This window comes from Hordeum vulgare, chromosome 4H (assembly GCF_904849725.1).
Source record: "Hordeum vulgare subsp. vulgare chromosome 4H, MorexV3_pseudomolecules_assembly, whole genome shotgun sequence".
Taxonomy (NCBI): Eukaryota; Viridiplantae; Streptophyta; class Magnoliopsida; order Poales; family Poaceae; genus Hordeum; species Hordeum vulgare.
The window spans coordinates 572,719,478-572,741,997 of NC_058521.1; the positions used below are offsets into that span (position 1 = coordinate 572,719,478).

Sequence of the window (22,520 nt, forward strand, 5' to 3'; positions counted from 1 at the left end):
CATGTTTCTGTTGGAAAGTCATGAAATTTGAATATTTGTCTGAATAATAACTACTCCGTATGTCACATCTAGATGTGCCCTAGACACACCCTATGTCTATGTTTAAGGCTTGAAAACTATAAAAAGAACAATTGCTTAGTTTCCTGCATATATAGGGCATGTCCGAACCCTGCATATGCCTCTCATCATGCCTCATATTGTCATGCCTCTTATCCTGATACGGTGATTCCTGTTTCAGTTCATTTTGCTGCTTCCAGTCATCTGTGGCTGTAATTCCATGTCAAGACTCAAGAGAAGTCGGTTATCCTGGTTGTTATGCTCTGCCATTCAATCCATTCTTTGAAAATTGGTCTCACCTACCATGTCCCGATTTACTAGGCGTAAATGAGGCTGGGTTCGCCCTTTTGGATGAAAAATACTTCCACTGTTGAAATCTATAAGCGTTTCCCTGAAGTAGCTATTGAAATATTTACACAGTTAGGTAATATAGATTCTCCGCGACGAAAATACCAACATATAGGAGACATATATATGCAAAAGATTTTATCTATGACAGCTAAAAATCTATTTTCATGCTGCTTTTTTCCTGGATTACTGTTGTGATATTTCCGCGGCAGATGTCAGAGGTGGCTTAGATCGTGGTTTTGGGCCGACAGTGCATGCACCTAATCCGATGATTCAGGAGCCATTTTTCTTACTACCTGTTGTAACTCCAACCATAACAACTATTGGAGAAGATTCGGAATTGTCCGTCAGGAGCCGACTGAACCCGTTGTTGAGTTTCAAGGATGTTTGGGACTTAGAAGATATTCCTAAAGGAGCCAAAACAGTAGGCTGTAAATGGGTCTACAAAAGTAAGTATGACTCTAACGGGAATGTAGAAAAGTATAAAGCACGACTTGTGGTAAAAGGATTTACACAAAGGAAAGGGATATATTACAATGAGACATTTTCCCCAGTCTCATGTAAGGATTCCTTCAGAATCATAATGACATTAGTTGCACATTTTAATTTAGAGTTATATCAAATGGATGTAATTCTAAACGGGGATTTAGAAGAAAATGTTTACATGAACATCCCTAGGGTTTTATCGTGGAAGGCAAGGAACATATGGGATGCCGCCTGAAAAAATCTATTTATGGATTGAGGCAAGCCTCTAGAGAGTGGTTTCTAAAGTTTAATGAGACGATTAAAAGTTTTGGATTTAAAGAGAATGTTGAGGATAACTGCGTTTATGCATAGTTCAAAAATAGAAAATATATTTTTCTAATCTTGTATGCGGATGATATCATGCTTGCCACTAAACATGTACTGTGACAACCAGCCCGCAGTACTATGACAACCAGCCTGCAATATTCTATGCTCACAACAACAAGTCGAGTAATGCTACCAAAAGAATAGACATAAAGTATTATGTTGTGAAAGATAAAATCCAGCATCATACTATAAGTCTTGAGCATATAAGGACAAAGGATATGCTTGCGGATCCGTTCACGAAAGGGTTACCATCCAATGTGTTCAAGTAACACTTAGCCAGCACGAGTTTAAGGGAAAGCCTATGATTCCTGGATCATGAGAGGCCCAAAAGAAACAGAATTTGTTTCAAAACATAAAGGTATGTTGTAGCTGTCTGATTTGATCGGCAATTGAGCTCTAACGATGAAACATGTTCTATGTATTAATCTGTGATGAAATGAGTAAAGTAAAAAGTATATGGTTAAAAATAAAGTAGAGATCAGGGGGGGGGGTGTTAGGATGATCTCCTCCCGACTGAGTCCAATAGCCCACCGCGCCCTTCGATCCGCCTCCTGATCGGGGGCGCTCGACCCATTATGGTTGACGGGCCCCTATCACCTGCGTTATATAAAGAGGTGGGGGCCGACGACACGCATCACGAGGTTCGTCGCGAGCCGTACACCCCACCGACACACCCTACCATTCAGGGCAAGCGCAATGCTGACGGGAAGCGCCGCCACCACCTCGCCCACTTCCTACCATCGCCGGCAGCCCCCCACCATGGCCGGCACCTCGGGCTCATCAAGCCAAGGAGAAGGTACTCCTCATCCTCCCCATCTCGATCTGATTCTCTCTCGAATGCATAGATCTATCGTCGAATAGCCTTTGCTACCGATCTAATCTAGCCTAGGTGATATAAGAGTTCTTTGAGTACTATGATGAAAAGGGCCAGTTTTCAGTGAAATCTGCCTACAAACTGTTCTTCAAGGACCGAGACAGGAGCATGGCAACAACGTCCAGCCATGAGCAAGATATCTTTCAGTGGAAGAAAATCTGAACACTTCCCTGCCAACCTAAGGTGCAGAAGTTCCTCTGGAGGGTCGCACATAACACTCTACCCCTGAAACTTTCACTAAGGCGGAGAGGGATCGACTGTGATACTCTATGCGCTTGCTGTAAAAGACTGGATGAGGACGGCGGCCACCTGTTCCTGCGCTGCAAGGAAGTTAAAAAGGTCTGGAGAAATTTAGAGCTGGAAGGGTTGAGGCAGCGTATGTGTACTTGTGTGGATGCTAAGGAAGTAGTGGAGAAAATTCTGGATCTACCAGTTGACAAATGGATGGTAGTTACGTGCATGCTGTGGAGGTGGTGGAGCCGCCGGAATAAAATCAATGCAAAAGAAAAACCAGAAACTATTGAGGAGTCATTGGCAGCCATCAGGTATTGAGCAGCAGAATCACTGATGTTTTGTCTGAACTCTGAAGCAGAGGAGCGAATGAGGAAGTGCTTTTGTGGCAGAAACCAGCCGGCCACGTTCTCAAAATAAACATCGATGGGGCCTTCCATGCTTCAGTTAGGATGGGCGGCTGGGGTTTGTCGTGATGGGATCCGGAGAGGGACGAATTGACCATCTAGCTACTGCCATACAAGCGGAAGCTACAGCGTGCCTTGAAGCAATTCAGACTGCATCTGAATGGGGAATGACCAATGTTCGTATCGAGACCGACTGCCAATCTTTGGCGAGAGCTTTCGAGTCCACGGACTATAATTTGGCGCCAGAAGGTGTTCTGTTCAAGGAGATCCGATCCTTTGCTAGTTTAAACTTCAATTCAATTAAATATATGTTCGTTCCCAGGGATTGTAATAAGCTGGCGCATGCTATGGCAGTGATGGGGGCAAATGGGCAAGCTGCTAGGCAGCTATGGCCGGACTCGGTCCCCGATGATGTAAACGTTTCGGCAGCCAGCGCTTCAGCTGAGCCCGTGTGATTTATGGAATCCCAGTGTTCCATCTTAAAAAAAAAAAAAAAAAATTGTTCATCTCTGTCCGGCTACCCCCATTTGAGATGCATACGAGGTCAATAGCATATGTTAATATAAGTGCAAACCTATGCTATCACGATTAAGAAACATCAGATGTTGAGAGCTTTTTACATGCTCCCGAGTCCCGATCCTACAAGATGCCAGCAGTCTGTGAAAAGGAAAACTCATTTTGTCTCTCGGACCGCCCGGCTGTCTGTGCCAAGTTCTTCATTATACGGCCGGCTCCTCTAAATCAACTGCCAAATGCTTTAACATCCTATCACGATAGATTTGGATAGTCCTTGCCGCGTAGATTTTTGGCTAGATCTGGGTGTCGAACGCCCATATGACAGTTGTTGTGGCGTCCGTGGTGCTTAGCAGGCGTTGGAGATCTGTTTCGTCAGAGCACAAAGCAGCAAGCAGCTGGTCCAGAAACAACTCAAATCCCGGGGAAATGGCTCAAAAGAACCGGTTGCCGCGTTGCCATCTGTATCGGCTTACAAATCGGTTGCCGTGTGGTTCATGCGACAGTTTGGGTAATGCAAATCGTTGATTATTCAGCCAGCAACTTGCCTGGTTTTCGCTACTCACACGTTTGTCCCCGGTCGTGCGTACCGAGATCTTTTATATTTCTTTCTGCATAGGTGCTGAATATTTCTTGCAAAATAATGTATATATATATAACTCACATAATTGGAGCACATCGCCTGTGGATCGTGCCTGCCTCGCGATGATGAGATTTAAGCTACTGTTTAAAGAAAAATAGTAACAATAATAAAAAAATCAGCTACAACTGGAACTTGCTCTCCCAGTACAGAGGGGTCTAGAGTTTGAATAGAACGCAAGATCACAATTTAGTTCTCACGCAGATCTTCAAAACTTATATATGACTGAAAAAAATTCGGTTTGAGAGATTAAGGCTTATCTAGCAAATCCCGCAAGCCAATAATCCTTCAAAACTATAGCTTTGCATCCCTTAAATGACAGCCTCTCGATAAATTTTATGTGAAAACAAGCCTTTTTTTTAGTAAATTTAGGTTGCCGCCTGACCTTCCTCTTGGCCTCCATCTATCTCGCCCCGCCTCTCGTCATCGCCTCTGTTGATCCCCGTGGCGCAACCGTTTCGCGTTGGCAGCCTGCAGCCTCGTTGCCCTCTCCTGCACTATCTCCTCACTCACCAGCACCGAAATCGGCATTTTCACCACCGATGAGGCCACCGTCGTGTAGCTTCACCCAATCACCGTCAAGGCCACTTTCCCATAGCTTTGGATATTGAACCTTCCGACATTGGAGATGGGGTTGCAAGCTCAAGCATAATCCCTAGCCGGTTAGTGCTGTCGGAACCAGCCAAGTAGACCACCCCCGCCACCATCCCTAAATCATAGCCGCGCTTGTCGCTTCCACGCCCGGGAATCGCCTCTCCGGCTACAAGGCGGTGTCACTAATTTCCTCCACCGCTATTTGCTCCTAGTCGAAGTTATGTCACCGGTCGACGTCTCTCTGGCCTCGTCCGCTCACAAGGTTTTTGTCAAGTTGCCTTCGTCATTATAAATTTCCCTTTTTATAGATTTCATTAATGAGAGGTCTCAAATGGGGTGAAACTCACCAATGTTTAGATGACGAGATTGTGAGAAATGAACTTGGTGATGAGGCCACTATTGCATAGTTTCGCCCGACCGCCGTCAAGGTCCATTTTCATCGGATATTGAACCGTCCGACATTGGAGATTGGGCTGGAAGCTCAAGCATAATCCCTAGCCGGACGGTGGTGTCGGAACCAGCCAAGTAGACCGCCCCCGTCACCATCCCTAAATCATAGTCGCGCCTGTCGCTTCCATGCCCGAGAACCGCCTCTTCGGTTACAAGGCGGTGTCACTAATTTCCTCCACCATTAAGGTAAGTATATGCATCATACCCATGTTCAAGATGATCTCTTGTTTTTTGCACATATTGTTTGCAAGAGTGAGTCTTCGACATGAAGACACTTCACTTACACATATTTGGTGCATATAGCCAAGGTACATATGAATTGTCATGTCTTCTCTACTGTGTGTGCACTCATGCATTCCAAAAGCAACCATTCCTTAATGGAATTGCACATCTGGAGGGGATCCTGTCTTAGTCATGTGTTTCTCAAAGCTATCACATATTACTGCATATTTTTAAATTAAAGCTTTGATTGTATGTTGTCATCATTTATCAAAAAGGGGGGGGGGGACTGAAATCACACATGCTTCCTTGAAAGTTTTGATAATTTATGACGACATACATTATCTTTTGGACTCACCGTTCTACCTAGTTTGGTTCAGGTTAAGTCCAAACATTGCATAGGCTGGGAATTGTGAGGAGAATACCCACGAAGGAATGGAACATGATTGACATTAGCTTCAAGCTTAGAGACTCTATATTCCGCCTTATGTGAGAAATCACATTTGGGTCCATAGGAAAGTCAATAGTATTAAAAGGGGATGAAGTATCTATGATGATCTGGTTGCCCAAAGTGCTTACAGATTAGCCACCAAAAGCCTCAACAATTCTCCCACAAAACATTAAGTCCAAAACCCAAATGATCAAATTCAGTGCAACCAATATTCCCATTTCGGTCCCACCGTGTTCTCCTTAGATAGAACCCAAGCCAAACACTAGCAACTCGGCACAACCGAGATTCGCTTCGGTACATGCAAAAGGTAGTGGCCACCTTGCTGGTATCTAATTCTCAAAAATCAGAATTTTCGAGTTTTGCATATCGGTGCCACCAAGTCATTGGAACTGACTAGGTCAACCGAATCGATCTCATCGAGACGCCAAAAGTTAGAGCATTTTGCACTAGTCGGTGCAACCGAGTTTTTACATCGGTTCCACTGAGTTGGGCAATAATGTTGTAACGGTTGGATTTTCGGAGATGACTAGATATACCCCTCCACCTTCCTCTCATTCGAAGAGAGAGCACTCAGAAAAAGCAAACACTTCCACCATTAATTATCTCAGAGAGAACCGTCTACTCATGTGTTGAGATCAATATCTTCCACTCCAACCATATGCATATGGCATATGGATTTCTAGCCTTCCCAAGTTGTTTTCCAACCAATCAATCTCTTCTACCAAACCCAATTATATGAGAGAGTGATTGAGTGTTGAGAATACTATCTTTTTAAGCACTACAGCAAGGAGTTCATCATCCGTACCACATCTATTACCTTTCGGAGAGTGGTGTCTCCTAGGTTGGTTAGGTGTCGTTTGAGAGCCTCCAAATCATGTGGAGTTAAACCAAGAAGTTTGTAAGGACAAGGGTATAGCCTACTTCATGAAGATCTACCCCGAGTGAGGCTAGTCCTTCGTGGTCATAAGCCATGATGGAATAGACAAGGTTGCTTCTTCCTGGACCTCCTGTGGGTGGAGCCCTCCGTGGACTCGCGCAACCGTTAGCCTCTGTGGGTTGAAATCTCCATCAACGTGGACGTACGATAGCACCACCAATCGGAACCACGTAAAAAATCGTTGTGTCTCCATCGCGTTTGATCTTCCTATCTCCACTCCTTACTTACACTTGCATGTACTTTCCGCTGCTATAATCATAGACTTGCATATGCAGGGTGTGCTACACTTGGCAAAATTGCTAAGACTTGCCAACCGATAAAATTAGGAACAGGCTAAGTTTTTATTTCGTCTAAGTAGTCTATTCAACCCTATCTAGACGCCTCTTCTCGACCTCACATTAGTTGGTGCTAGTTGGTTTAGTTTATGGAAGATCATTATGTTTAGATTATTAATTGCATATTTATACCCACTAAACATGTTTAAAATAATGTATTGTTATTAGTTGTATTTGTTTTTGAGGACATTGAAGAAGTCTTCATATCCGCATCATCACAGGAGAGAGCAGAACCCACCAAGGCCTACTCCGCTTCTTAAAATTCAGCTCCACTTTAGAAAACGCAAGTCAAACGGGACATGTTCATGACATTGCCGCTCAGCAAAAAAAACAAGAATGTAGAGTACAGCTTCATGTTTTTTGTGAAGCTCTTTAGGAGGTGTTTCAAAAAATATAGAAGATGGAGTTGGAAAGAAATTACTCACCACTGGCACGAGTAAGTGGATACCCCTTTGTTTTTCCCACTCATCCAATCAGATATATCCTTTCCACCAATTTTCTCATTCTGAAGCTGGAGCTAAATAAAAGACAAACACTCTTTACAAAAGTTACAACTTCTATTTGAAACGGCTTCAAAATAAATTTGATGGAGCGAAACTGAATTTTACGAAGTAGAGCACTCACAAACAGGCTTCAAGGATTGGGTCATCTCATCAGCTACACGGCCAGTGGTTATTTCAGTGTAAAATATGGGTAACAATTGTTTTGTGGAGGGGATTGTCTTGTGTGTCTCGTGCGGGAGGGGAGTTGGTGTTAAAACCATGAAATAAAACACAATCATAAAGTACAAAGATTCCTTTATCCTTCTAAAATAGGATATCTGTTGATACTCCAACAACCAAAATGTTAGAATTGAGAGTTCTTATAAACATTTTTATTCCTAAATGGTCGAACTAGTTACCCACTTCGACCTACATACTGTACACACACACTGCATAATTGCAGTGCAATTGTTTGGTAGGAGTAATAACCATGACGTTTCTTACGACATGCATCCATGCATCCATGCACGCAAGGGATTCCGGTGGTGTCGATCAATCCAACGAGTAGCAGATCTGCTCGAACGCCGCGACGTGCTCCTCCGCGACGGCCATGAAGAGGTCGACGCCGCCGTTGGCCTTGCGCGATGGCATGAAGATCATGAGCCCCTCGAAAGGCAGGTCCGGCGGCACGAAAGCGGACGGTGCGCCGGTACCAAAATCGAGCTGATGGAACCTGAATCCCAGCCAGCTGTCCACCTCCGCGTCCGGGCAGAACATCGTGCCGGCAGCGGCCGCCGTCGCGACGAGCTCCTCCCCGTTCGCGTCCGCCACTCCGCCGAAGTCGACGAAGGACTGCACGTACTCGTCGTCGATGCGCGCCACGGCGTCGCGGATGACGCCGACCACGCTGCCGTGGCTCGAGTCCAGCATGTCCCGGACCTGAAGCCTTGGGAAAGCCCAGAGCACCATGTTCCCGAAGAAGTCCATGGGCACAGGAGGGTCGGCCCTGCCCCTGCAGTTCACGGCGAGCCTCACCTTGGTGAACTCCTCCGGCTTCAGGTCCCGCGCCGCCGTGAGCTTCTTCCAGACGTGCGCTAGTAGGCACTGGAACGTGCTGCAACGGGTGCCAACGAGGGATTTGAGGTCGGCGACGAACTCGGCCGTGAAGTGCAGGGTGAGGTTCTTGATCCTGTCCATGGGGACGACGGCATAGGAGTCTCCTCCGTCTCCACTAGTGAACTCCAGTGACCGGTGGTCGAACACCGGCGTCGGCGTGCTTCGAGGCACCGCGGTTCTCGCACGGTCGAGGAACGGGGTCGGCGTGGTGAAGTCCTTACCCTCGCGGACCGCCGTCGCCCACGCGGTGAAGAACATGCTCATGGAATGGCCGTCGGCGGTGTGGTGGTGGCAGCTTATGCCGACCACGAGGCCGCCGCACTTGTACCTGTTGAGCTGGATCTGCAGCAGCGCCGCCCCAATGTTCTCCTGTGGATATGCAAGAAAAAAACAGATAACTACCTGTGACGCGAGTCGTGGACTCCTGACAGAAGCAAAACCAAGCTGTAGGAGTAGTAACAAATACCTCCGGTATCGCCGGGTAGAGGTCGTCGACGCCAGCGGCCATGCGGCCGTCGACGAGCACGTCCGCTAGGTCGGCCGGGACGGTGGCCTCGATCAGGAGCACGCCCTCGTTGTTCACGTGGAGGAAGCGCCGGCCGAGGTCGTCGAGGGCGAGGCGACCCGCCAGGTGAGGGTACGGCGCGACGGCCTTGAGGAGCCCTTCCCTGAGAGCCTCGTTGGACGGCGCCGGCGCGGGGTAGGCGAGCACGGTGGGGACGAAGATGTCCAGGGCGGCGCGGTCGAAGACGGTCAGCGGGACCTTCTCGCCGACGAGCGGGTGCGGCACGGCGTACGCCGGCTTCACCATCGTGCTCCTCGTGATCTCCATCGATCGATTGTGTGCCTACGCGCGTACGTTCGTCGTGCTCTGCAACACTCTGTGACCTCGAGTAGTGCGTGCGTGCGCGCGCTTAAGTTGGTTAACGGATTAGAGGGACACGAGTCATTTATAGATGGATTATGCTTGCTGTGGGGCTAGCTGCACGTTGGGCCGGCAGGATCACCTGAAGAAGTAGAGAAAACGACGTGATGCGAAGTTTGTTCGGCACTGGACATAATTATTAGTATCATCTTATCTATAAAAGGTGTCAAGCTCTTTTAACTCTTGTTAATAATATATGGACAGTGCTATGCGTGGGTCGGCGAATCTTTTGAAATGATCCTCGCTTGCACAGCCGTTTGATGTCGGGTTATTCGCCAGTCCGTGTCTTTTCTCACTAACGCAACAACGGTAATGTTGCGAAATTCTTTATAACATAACTTCTGTTACAGAAACATGTGCAATAGAGATTATGTCGCAAATATCTTTTTTGTCTTAACTTTTTTTGGAACATGAGTGTTATTACGAAAGGATTTTTGCAACACATACGACGTTGCGGATTTTTTTCATCTTAAAATTTCCGTAACATGGCTATTGTTGCGAAATGACTTTTGCAACACGGATGATGTTGCAAAAATATTTAAGTGGCAGAGGCACGCATCAACTCGTGAACGTCCTGACCAGCTGATTAAAGATTATGCGTTGTTTGGTTAAACTGCATTGTAATCATTTCCCTTAATACACATTACATCAATCATCTTTTTCTCTATTCCTTTTACATGGTGTCAAACTAACCGATCCAAAACCCTAGAAGCTGTCATCGCTTCTGCATCATACGGCTTCAGGGGTAGTCGATCTTCATGATCGCCCACCAGGGGATGTGCCGCACGTACGTAGGATTCTTTCGCCGGTCGTGTTTATCGACTGTCTTAAAGAATCTTTTTTTTTCCAGATCCTTTGGTTTAGATTTTTTGTTCTTGCTCGCCGGTCGCATTGATAAACGCTTTTTTGTTTGTTTTTTGTTCTAAGATCATTTTGTGACTCCTATCGTTGTCCATCGTCCACAACGCACATCTAGTTCGTCGTCAGCTTCATATCTTCGGCTGGATCGACTGCCACATGGCATGCTGGCAATGGTATAGTGGCAAAGCGTGGCTTGAGCTACCCACACCATGCAAAGCTTGGCCGCATAGAGGTGTGATGGCTCACGTACTTACGTGTCCAACTACCCTCCGTGCATTATCGCGTGCCGGTCCTGTACTCCGATGCTGGCCTGCTGGCTCGCGTCGTCGCGTCACCTGCGGCTCCTCCCGCGTCGTCGCGGTCCGCTGGCCTCGTCGCACTTTCGACCAACCGCAGGTGCGCTTTCCACCAACCGCAACTCGGGCTCCTCCCGTCAAAGAAAGAAAGAAAGAAAGATCATCAACGAGTACAGTGCGTCCCTTGGATCGAACAACGGGCTAACGCGTCCGTAATGCGACATCATCGACGACGCTCCGGCTACGACCGCGGGACGTCAGCTCGTGGGTTGCTCTCTTCTCTTCTGTCCGGCCGTCCACGACACTCATGTTGATCGCAACGCTATCGTTATGACTGTGTGAAGATGTTCGAAATATATTTGGTGAAACAGATTGCCCATTCGGACCGCGACGTTGCCGCTTCGTGGTTCTTTTCAAGGTCCGCGCTCCGTCATTGCATCGTCCCTTCACGTCGTAGTGCCGCGGTCCGTGGTTCACCGTCGCTCCGAAGACGTCAGCTTCAGACCGTCCTCGTGGCTGCATCGACCCTTACGATGTTGTTGCGTCGCTTCATCGGGGCCATAGCAAGCGTGGCACACGGTCCCTGTCGCCACCTCGTGGTTCTCCTTGCGGCTTCATCGACCCGCGTGGCCGCTGCATCTCCTCTTCGGTCATAGTGTCGCGGCCCGCGGTTCACTTCGCTGCTCCGAGGACGTCTGCTTCTGACTATCCCTGTGGTTGCACCGATCCTCATGTTGCCGCTGCGTCGTCCCATCAGACTGTAGCGAGCGTGCCACGCAGTACCTGCCGCCACCTTGAGGTCTTTTTTGTCGCCGCCCTGACCCGCGCGCTCAGTGGCGGAGCTTAACTATGATGTCGGAGAGAGAGGGGGGGAGGCTAACAACAAAGCATACATGTTAGAGGGGCTAATAAAAATATTTTGTTCTAATTATGTCTCTCTAAATTTTTCTTCTTCGGGGATTTGGGTTGGGCCAGGAAGGCCACAACCCACTCACATGTACACATAGCTCCGCCATTGCGCGCGTTGTCACTGCGTCGCCCCTTCAGGCCGTAGTGCCGCGGCACACGGTCCATTTTGCCGTTCACACGCGTCAACTTCAGTGTGGTATGCGTCACACCGTGTTTTTAGACGTGGAAATTTTACCTTTTGCATTGGTTTTCGTCACGCTATCGGGTTTTTCTTCGCCTGCTTGGAGCACCATCGCCGTGCTTGTAACCTAGTCATCGCCGCCGCTCTTCTTCCTGGTCCACAACGACTACCTCAACACCAGCCACCCCGACTCGACATCGACCACAGGGTTGCTCACACGACTACCTTGACCACGGCTAGACTATCCTACTTCTTGGCTACATCGACACCGACATAAAGGGATATCATCTCGCTTCAACAACTCGTCGGTTTCCTCTACAGTTAATGCGTCCGTAACGCGACATCATCGACGACGCTCCCGCTACGACTGCGGGGGAATGTCAGCTCGTAGGCTGCTCTTCTCTCCAGTTCGACCGTCCACGAAGCTCATGTTATTGTAACGCGACCGCTACGACTGCATGAGGATGGTAGAACTATATTTGATAGTAGAGATTGCTAGGGACTAGATAGAATTATTTCCATCTTGTCTCTAGGAGTTGTCTTGCCCTTCAATTCTTGTACCCAACATATACTCATCCTCAAGGCTCAATAATAAATCCAAGTCAATACGCCAATTCTCTCCCTTTCTATTCTACATCCGTGTACAGTCGGTTTCGTTTGACATTTCGGCCTGTCGGTCTCGGACCTCAGGGTTAGGTCAGCTACCCTCCCCATCGATGAGAGCGAGAGGGCCGGGAAAATATGCACGCACGAAACTGTGTTGAACTTGGGAGGCTACTGCTGGCATTTTCGTTTCATTTGGTGTCGCATTAGGCATAGTTTAGCTAGATAGAGTGTGTTCCTTCGTCATGGTTCTCGGCTGGGTTTGGGCATGAATTTTTGAAACATGGTTCCACGTCCACCCATTAGACCGAGCGTGCCACACCTACGTAAATTAGTTACAAAAAGTTACGTACAGAGATTAGGTGGCAATTTTTGATTAGCAGAAGGAGGTCCACCTTAAAATTCAGAGCGGGGAGAGGTTGATGAGAGAAAGACGGAAGGAAAATGGTAGAAATCAAATCTATATTAAGAAAGAGTGTTTGATGATGGCGCTATATTAAAGAACAGTGTTTGATGATGGTAAGGGTATCTAGGACGCTCAAATCAACCCAAACCGTGTTGTCCAGGGCACTTTACGATCCAACTCCGTTCCGCATTGGTTCATGGATAAGTCCGTGCGTCCGTTTTCTTGCAAACTACTTCCTATGTTCCATAATATAAAAACGTTTTTAATACTATATAAAAAACATTGTTATATTATATGGGAGCCCGGACCGTCGTTGCGCAGGACTCCGACACCCCATATAATATAACAATGTTTTTACAGTTATTCGTAGACCTGATAAATAATTAGATCTGAAGACCTTGTGAGGATGACATGTTGTATGATCATGCAAAACATGATATGAAAGATAAGGGTGACGATGTTGGTAGATGTCTGGAATTTGAGAACGTGGGTAAGCATCCAACTTCCCCATCAATATTCAGCCTTATTTGGTGCGTATGTTCGAATGTATGAACAAATTCAGCACCTAGCAACTCATGAGAAGGTCAAGAAATATTTGATTGAAAATCTGTGGGGGGTTAAAAGGGAGAATTAGAACAAATGTCCAAGTTGAATTCAAATATGAACTATTTTATTTGAAAGCTTAGTTGGATTGCAATATTTAAACTAAAACTACTGTCACATTTTTTGAATATCTTCACTCATCAAAGATTTGATATGCTATTATTTTGAGCTCGTGGACTAAAAAGAAACTACGTCTTGAAGACATGGTTAGATGGCCGGCTACCATATCACTGTCTGCAAAGGAGTCTAGACCAATCCGTGGGCAAATACAGTGTCCGTTTTAAGGACATGCGTTCGAGGTGTCATCCGTCTCAATTGTACGTAACTCACAAAAAGTACCAGGTGTCAATACTTCATGAATTTTTACATGCGAGTAAAATGGTTGACCAAGTTTGATAACATATTTTTTTATTATTCCCAGTATTTTATTTATTTTACTGCACACATGGATGCGGGTGAAACCATGCTCACCTTGCCATTTTCGGGTATTTAGTATATCGCCCAGGAAAAGGACTGGACAAGTACAATAAAAGGAGTTAAACTACAATGGCTATAATTAAAGGTAAAAGATGGCAAGATGTATTAGATGGAGGATACAAACCGGAATATACTCAAGGAAAGGAACCAACTCTCCCGTGGTTACCTTATCTTATACGTATGGATAACGCCAACTTCTAGCACGCAGCAATTCTCCAACAAAGTCTAAGCATGGAGTCGTCGTCGGTCGGTCGATGCTAACATCCCAGCGACCCCTGACGTTTTCAGACCAAGTAGGCTCACGTCACGGTCCGAGAGAGCAGGTGCCGAATTTTCTTTGGTCTGCAGTTTCTTTGTACTACATACAAGGGCGGTTGGTGAGCAATATTTTTTGGGTTTGGAGCGGATTCTATCTGTTACAAGATCACCCGCCGTTGACCGGCCCGAAGTGGCACGCACGCACGCACGCCCGTTGAGCCGTCAGTGTGCAGAGCTATAGCTTTGATCCACACGGTTGCTTCTTCTTCTTCCTTTCCTTGTTTCTCTATCCCTAATATTCCAGCTCTTGCGTGTGGACGATTTGATCAAACCCACTATTTTAGTGGATGCTCCGGACGCGCAAGGGTGCACACCTACCGACTTACCGACTACGGCGAGCCATCGCCAAGGATAATGCATGTTTTGGATTGCCAGAGAATTGACAACGAGTTTGGCAAGCTAGCTAGCTGCAGGTTGATCAGTCCCTTCACAGCGTTGAGGAAAAATATGCATATGCTGACCGGCCGGGCAGTTTCTTACTATGCGTTTGAGAATTTAGTAGTCGAAAATTCTTCGCTTCACGGAGTACTCTATTCAGGTTTTAGTGTCGGACACGATGAGGATAGCTAGTATGTCCAGGGAACAGTGGACCTACATAAATCCACAAAAGGACTGTGTGGCAACCAAATGAGTGAGTACTCTGGCCAAGCAAACTCCCAAGTGTTTGTTCTCTTCAAGAGCAAGCGTGTGTCTCTCTACTTCTTCCTTTTTTTATACATAAAAAAGGGAGAGCTCCTCCTATTTTTTTGACCTTTAGACCAAAGAGCAGTTGGTCTACGGCATTTTCAATATGTTTATAAGAAACAAAGGGTTGTGTACGGACAGGATTTAAAAGACTATATACATAAGATGCTACTATCTAACTCCAGTTCTTGGGATCATGATGATAGTGGAAAGTCACTAATCTAGCTTCAGCATCGTAGATGTGAACCAATGCACTACTTTAAAGAGCTCAGAAAAGTGCTTTTGATCCAGTGTTTCGGAAGGGAAAGATGCTGCTTGATCATGATTTAAACGGAAGCTCGTTTTAAAAGCAGCAAAAGGGCCTATGCCACTAATCCCTAACCCTACCGCTGCTCCCGCTCCCGTGCAACGGCGCCCTACCACACCGGAGCGCCCCCGCCCCCTTCCTCTGGTTCATAGTTGCCAGATTCCCGGGTCGACTGGGTCGAGGAACGAGGTCGCGGGTCGAGGGTCGCAGGTTGGTAAATCGATTCCCCGGCTGCCTCACCCTCGCCCCCCCACGCCCCTTCCGAGACCCGTCGCGCCCTGCCCGAGCTCCGGCGGCCTCGCCGAAGCCCCGCCGCGCCTCGTCCGAGCCCCGCCGCGCCTCGTCCGAGCCCCGTCGCGCCTCGCCTGAGCTTCGGCGGCCTCGCCTGATCCCCAGCGGCCTCGCCCACTCTCCTCCTCCTCCTCTTCCTTGATCTCCATCGCATGGCATTCTTTGCATCTGGATCGGGTCGCGACGCGGCGTGGGGCTACGGATTCGGTCGCTAGGCGGCATGGGGCTGCGGATCCGACGAGGTCACGGTGGTGGAGGAGCCTTTTGCGCCCCGTTCGAGCCCCGTAACCGCCTCCCCCCTTCCTTCACCTCCCTCCTCTTCCTCCCTCGCAGTGCACCTCTTCCTCCTCCCTCTTCCTATCAAACACAGTCTCATCCAAACATGTCTCAACACATACATGACCACCAAACAACTGAAGATGTATGTATTCATCATGTCTATACTTAGCATGCATCGACATGAAACAATTATGCAATTATGCTAGAGTGAGAATAGCTGCCAACCACACCCTAACTCATCGTGCAGTTCTCGTCACACAGCTGTTTAGTTTTGCCTATTGCATACCGGACACCGCCTCCGCCGCCACTACTCCGCTGCCTTTCCATGGCAAGTTCTTCTGCTCATACGCATCATCAATCCCCTACACAACACTACCTCTTCCAGCGGACATGGTGACCAATGAGGCAACGAGGAAAGAGAGCTCACCTGACGGATACGGTGATGAGATGAAGAACTGCAACAACGATGGAATACCTATGATGGCGGCAGCTGCCGACTGGAGGTACGAGTCCGATAATTCTCTTTGTATTCATCTATTATCTCTCGGCTTCCCTTCTCACTCTTTGCCTCTCTCTCCACCTGGGTCATTGAGCGGGGTTTGGGGTCGCGTCCCAGCCTTGATCCATGTCGACCCCGACCCTCTATTTGGGCCGGCGACCCCGGGTCATGGAACGCAACACCGACCCGCGATCCTGGCTACTATGCTCCAGTCCTTTCCAACGTCATCTCTCCTACCGCTGCCGCCGTCGGGGGCTCGCAGGCAAAGCATGTGCGTCGCAGCAGTGGCGACGACGCTTCTTCTCGGCCAGATCCGGTCAGGGGGCAACGGTCCTCGCCGACCAGACATACGACAGTGACGCGGGGCGGCGGGGGCGGCCAGTTTCGGCATGCAAGTGGCGGAGTACGACGTGTCCTACAACGGTGGCTTGGGTGCCCGATCGGATCTCAGATGGGATTCGGCGGGCCGCACAAGTTGTTGTCGTGCACCATCCCTGTTCTGTCAATGCCATGCTACGACTGGGCTCGACCTGCAACACGAGGACGTCAGGGGCTATGGCCCGAGGCGTGGCAGTGGTGGCCACCTCCTTTGCCAGAGGTCGTCGGTGTGAGGTTGGGTGGTCGGATCTCAAGGTCCGTCATCTAGTCCTGGCTGCGAGTTGGGGAGACATAGTTGTCGGTGAAAACCGAGTCGTTGGCAGCCGATGATGGCGTTTTGCGTCGTTACCTTGTTGAAGGCACTGTCGTGTAAGTGTTGTCGACCCACTCGTGCTGCTTCAAGGGAAAACCTATGATCCGGTCCTCTAGATCGAACGATGGCAGTACTGTGGTGTCGTTTCTCTTTTGGGAGCATCGTTTGTGGAGCAACACCGAAAGACAGAGGCAGGAGGTGGAGCGGCTTCGTCTTACACAGAGCTCCGGTGGAGTTGTCAAGTCATGCCTGGCCGACATGTGCTACAGTGAGTCATGCATGGTTGGTAGGTGCGATGCACGATAGATCTTTGACAGTCTCCGTGTCTGGACGGACAAGCGCAAGGTGGTGGCGTCGTTGGGCGCCATGCATAGTGGCGTCGATGGATGTCCGAAAGGCAAGCATATGAGGTAACCTCAATTCCATTTTTTTGTAGTTTTCTTTTATAAAACCAAACTAGTGAAAAAGAAGAAACTAAAAGATTTAATTTCAAGATCTAAAGATATACCTTCAAACACTCACCTCCCCGGCAACGACGCGAGAAAAGAGCTTGATGTCTACTACACAACCTTCTTCTTGTAGACTCGTGTTGGGCCTCCAAGCGCAGAGTTTTGTAGGATAATAGAAAGTTTCCCTCAAGTGGATGACCTAAGGTTTATCAATCAGTGGGAGGCGTAGGATGAAGATGGTCTCTCTCAAGCAACCCTACAGTCAAATAACAAAGAGTCTCTTGTGTCCCAAACACACCCAATACAATGGTAAATTGTATAGGTGCACTAGTTCGGCGAAGAGATGGTGATACAAGTGTAGTATGGATGGTAGATATAGGTTTTTGTAATCTGAAAATATAAAAACATGAAGGTAACAAATAGTAAACAGTGAGCAAAACGTTGTATAAATTCTTGGAAACAAGGCCTAGGGTCCATACTTTCACTAGTGCAAGTTCTTCCAACAATACTAACATAGTTGAATCATATATAAATCCCTCACGTGCGACAAAGAGTTCACTCCAAAGTCACAAATAGCGGAGAACAAACGAAGAAATCATTGTAGGGTACGAAACCACCTCAAAGTTATCTTTTCCGATCAATCTTATGAGCTATCCCTATAATTGTCACGAACAGCCCTAGAGTTCGTACTAAAATAACACCTTAAGATACACATCAACCAAAACCCTAATGTGACCTAGATACTCCAATGTCACCACAAGTACTATGAGAAGTTTGATTCTTTGCATATAGTTTTGAGACACAAGGATGGTGATATTAGAGTCATGCTAGCTAGTAATTACTAGCAAAATGGCCCGTGCGTTGCCACGGAAGAAAAAAACATAATTTCCAATGATGGTGACCACATTATGTTCACATATCATCGCTTGATTTAGAAATTTTGTGCACAAACGCAAGAAAATGTTTCTTCTTTTAAATTTATTCACAAGTTGAAGCAATCTTTACATTTTCAAAAAATATATATCATGGTTGTCAAAAATCTTGGTAACTCAAAGATTTATTCTGAATTTCAAGAAATTTTTTTAGAAAACATACAATGATAATCCGATCCATCCAACAGTTAATTCTTTAAAATTCACACAGGTATATTGTCACAAAGACTTAGAAGCATTAATGTTTAACTACATACATTAGATCTTTCGTGAACAATTTTACAAATATGGGAACGATTTTATAATCAAGAACATTTTTTACAATTTACAAACATTTACTAAAAATCGTGAATATTTTTTATATTTCGAATGGGGTTAAATATTTTCTTTCGAATTGGCCACCAATTCAAGAAAAGACGAACTTAACTTTTGATGTTGGAGGATTTTATTTTAAATTCACAAACATTTTTTGAAATGCATGAAGTTTTTTTGAATAAACAAACATTTTTATAAATAAGTAATATATTTATTAAATTCATGGACATTGTTTTGGAATTTCAAAAAATATAAAAATCCGGCGCTTTTATTGAATCCTATTTTTAATTCAAAATAAAAATTTGTCAGCATTTTAATCCAAATTCCTATTTTTTAATATGCAATTTTTTTAATTCTAATTTATTTAAATTATAAATAAACAAAAATGGAACGGAAAATTTTAAATAAAAAAAAAACTATCTAAACAGGCATTAGCTATTTTTAAAATTTTAGGACATATTTTGAATTAGAAAGCATTTTGTTAAATGCATTTAATAGTTTTTAATACATGGAATTTTATTTGAGATCATGGACTATTCTTATTGTACAAACATTTTTATAGAATTGCAAAAAATTTATTGTATATGCGAGCATTTTTTACAAAACTCCGAGCAGTTTTTGAAGTCACAAACATTTTAATTTTTTAAATATGTTGATTTATAATTTTCAGTTTATTAAAATTTTAAAGATTATTTAAAGTTCTAAATTATTTAAAATAAAAAAATAAAACGAAACTGAAAATAAATAAATAAACGGAACTAAAAGCAGGCGCCTGTGCATGGCCCGGCCCATACGGTGTGCTGGATATTCACCCAGCATGCAAAGTGTAATATAGGAGATTTTTTACATGGGCCGGCCCAGGCCAAGATTTTTTGCTTTGTGAAACGTTTTCTATTACTTACCGGTGGCATGGTGTGTAATTTATGCAAGCTTGAGGGGTAATTTTCAAGACGGACGACCAGAAACCGAATTTGCTTTATTATTAGGGAGGGATGGATTGGTAGAAATACTTGTGTTAGAGTTTATGATTCCCGTAGCATGCACATATGGTGAACCACTATGTTAGGAAGTCGGGGCATGATGTTTTTATTGAGTGTCATCCTTTGTGTGGAGGTCGGCATTGCGCGATGGTTAACTCCTACCAACCCTTCCCCTAGGAGCATGCGTCTAATACTTTGTTTCGATTACCAATAAAACTTTTGCAATAAGTATGTGAGTTCCTTATGACTAATGTTGAGTCCATGAATTATACGCACTCTCACCCTTCCACCATTGCTAGCCTCTCTAGTACCTCACAACTTTTGCTGGTGCATTACACCCACCATATATCCTTCCTCAAAACACCCACCATACCTACCCATCATGGCATTTTTATAGCCATTCCGAGATATATTGCCATGCAAGTTCCACCAATCCGTTTATTATGACGCGCACCATCATTGTCATATTGCTTTGCATGATCATGTAGTTAACATCGTATTTGTGGCAAAGCCACATTCATATCTTTCATGCATGTCACACATGAGTCATTGCACACCCCGGTACACCGCCCGAGGCATTCATATAGAGTCATATCTTTTGTTCTAAGAATCAAGTTGTAAGTAAATAAAAGTGTGATGATCATCATTATTAGAGCATTGTCCCATGTGAGGAAAGGAAGGAATCTATGATTCCCTCACAAGTTGGGATGAAATAAAAGAGGCCAAAGAGCCCACAAAAAAATGAAAATGAAAAAAGAGGCCAAAGAGCCCAACCAAAAAATAATGAGAGAAAAAGAGAGAAGGGAGAATGCTACTATCCTTTACCACACTTGTGCTTCAAAGTAGCACCATGATCTTCATGCCAGAGAGTCTCATATATTGTCATTTTCATATACTAGTTGGAATTTCATTATAAAACTTGGCTTGTATATTCCAATGATGGGCTTCCTCAAATTTTCCCAGGTCTTCGTGAGCAAGCAAGTTGGATGCACACCCACTTAGTTTCTTTTTGATCTTTCATACACTTATAGCTCTAGTGCATCCGTTGCATGGCAATCCCTACTCACTCACATTGATATCTATTGATGGGCATCTCCATAGCCCGTTGATACGCCTAGTTGATGTGACCATCTCCTCCTTTTTGCCTCACAACCTCCACAATATTCTATTCCACCTATAGTGCTATGTCCATAGCTCACGCTCATGTATTGCGTGAGAGTTGAAAAGGTTTGAGAAAGTAAAAGTGTGAAAACAATTGCTTGACTAAGACCGGGGTTGTTCATGATTTAAATACGTTGTGTGGGGAAGATGGAGCATAGCCACACTATATGATATTGTAGGGATAACTTTCTTTGGCCATGTTATTTCGAGAAGACATGATTGCTTTGTTAGTATGCTTGAAGTATTATTGTTCTTATGTCCATATTAAACTTTTTTCTTTGAATCATATGGATCTGAATATTCATGTTACAATATATGTTAAGTAGCATTCCACATCAAAAATTCTGTTTTTATCATTTACCTGCTCGAGGACGAGCAGGAATTAAGCTTGGGGATGCTTGATACGTCTCCAACGTATCTATAATTTTTGATCGTTCCATGCTATTATATTATCAACTCTGGATGTTTTACATGCATGAATATGCTATTTTGTATTATTTTTGGGACTAACCTATTGACCTAGAGCCCAGTACCAGTTCCTGTTTTTTTCCTTGTTTTTTACCTTTTTCAGATAGGAATATCAAACGGAGTCCAAAGGGAATAAAACTTTCGCCGTGTTTTTTTATGGAAAATATCAAAAATACGAGAAGAAAAATATACCGGAGAGGAGTCCCGAGGAAGCCACGAGCTAGGGAGGCGCTCCCACTGCCCCTGGGCGCGCCTAGGGGGCTCGTGACTCCCTCGTGGGTCCCCCTAACTTGTTCTCGATGCCATCTGGTCTTATAAATACAGAAACCTCCAGAAATAAACCTAGATCGAGAGTTCCGCCGCCGCAAGCTTCTCTAGCCACGAAAAACCAATCGGGAGCCCGTTCCGGCACCCTGCCGGAGGGGGAATCCATCTCCGGTGGTCATCTTCATCATCCCGACGATCTCCATGATGAGGAGGGAGTAGTTCTCCCTCGGGGCTGAGGGTATGTACTAGTAGCTATGTGTTTGATCTCTCTCTATCGTGTTCTTGAGATGTCATGATCTTGATGTACCGCGGGCTTTGCTACTATAGTTGGATCCTATGATGTTCTTCCCCCTCTCCCTTCTTGTAATGAATTGAGTTTCCCCTTTGAAGTTATCTTATCGGATTAAGTCTTTAAGAACACTTGATGTATGTCTTGCATGTGTCTATCTGTGGTGACAATGGGATATTCATGTGAGTACTTGATGTATGTTTTGGTGATCAACTTGTGGGTTTCGTGACATCGGGAACCTATGCATATGGGTTGGCACACGTTTTGACTCTCCGGTAGAAACTTTGGGGCACTCTTTGAAGTTCTATGTGTTTGTTGAGTAGATGATTCTCAGATTGTGTGATGCATATCATATAATCATGCCCACGGATACTTGAGGTGACAATGGAGTATCTAGGTGACATTAGGGTCTTGGTTGATGTGTGTCTTAAGGTGTTATTCTAGTATGAACTCTAGGATAGATTGAACGGAAAGAATAGCTTCGTGTTATTTTACTACGGACTCTTGAATAGATCGATCAGAAATAATAACTTTGTGGTGGTTTCATACCCGACAATAACCTCTTAGTTTGTTCTCCGCTATTAGTGACTTTGGAGTGACTCTTTGTTGCATGTTGAGGGCTAGTTATATGATCCAATTATGTTATCATTGTTTAGAGAACTTCCACTAGTGAAAGTATGAACCCTAGGCCTTGTTTCCATGCATTGCAATACCGTTCATGCTCACTTTTATTATTAATTACCTTGCTGTTTTTATAATTTCAGATTACAAAAACCTATATCTACTATCCACATTGCACTTGTATCACCATCTCTTCGCCGAA

At 45.5% G+C, this 22,520-nt stretch overlaps 1 protein-coding gene across 1 annotated transcript; it reads right to left on the reverse strand.

The window, feature by feature from the left end:
• Window positions 1-7,731: 7,731 nt before the first annotated feature.
• On the reverse strand, window positions 7,732-9,444 carry LOC123447140 (tryptamine benzoyltransferase 1-like). The gene is made up of 2 exons (XM_045123717.1): window positions 8,973-9,444; window positions 7,732-8,875 (listed from the first exon to the last, which is right to left on the reverse strand). Exons 1-2 carry the CDS (start codon window positions 9,336-9,338, stop codon window positions 7,943-7,945), a joined length of 1,299 nt encoding a protein of 432 aa, XP_044979652.1. The 5' UTR covers window positions 9,339-9,444; the 3' UTR covers window positions 7,732-7,942.
• Window positions 9,445-22,520: the final 13,076 nt, after the last annotated feature.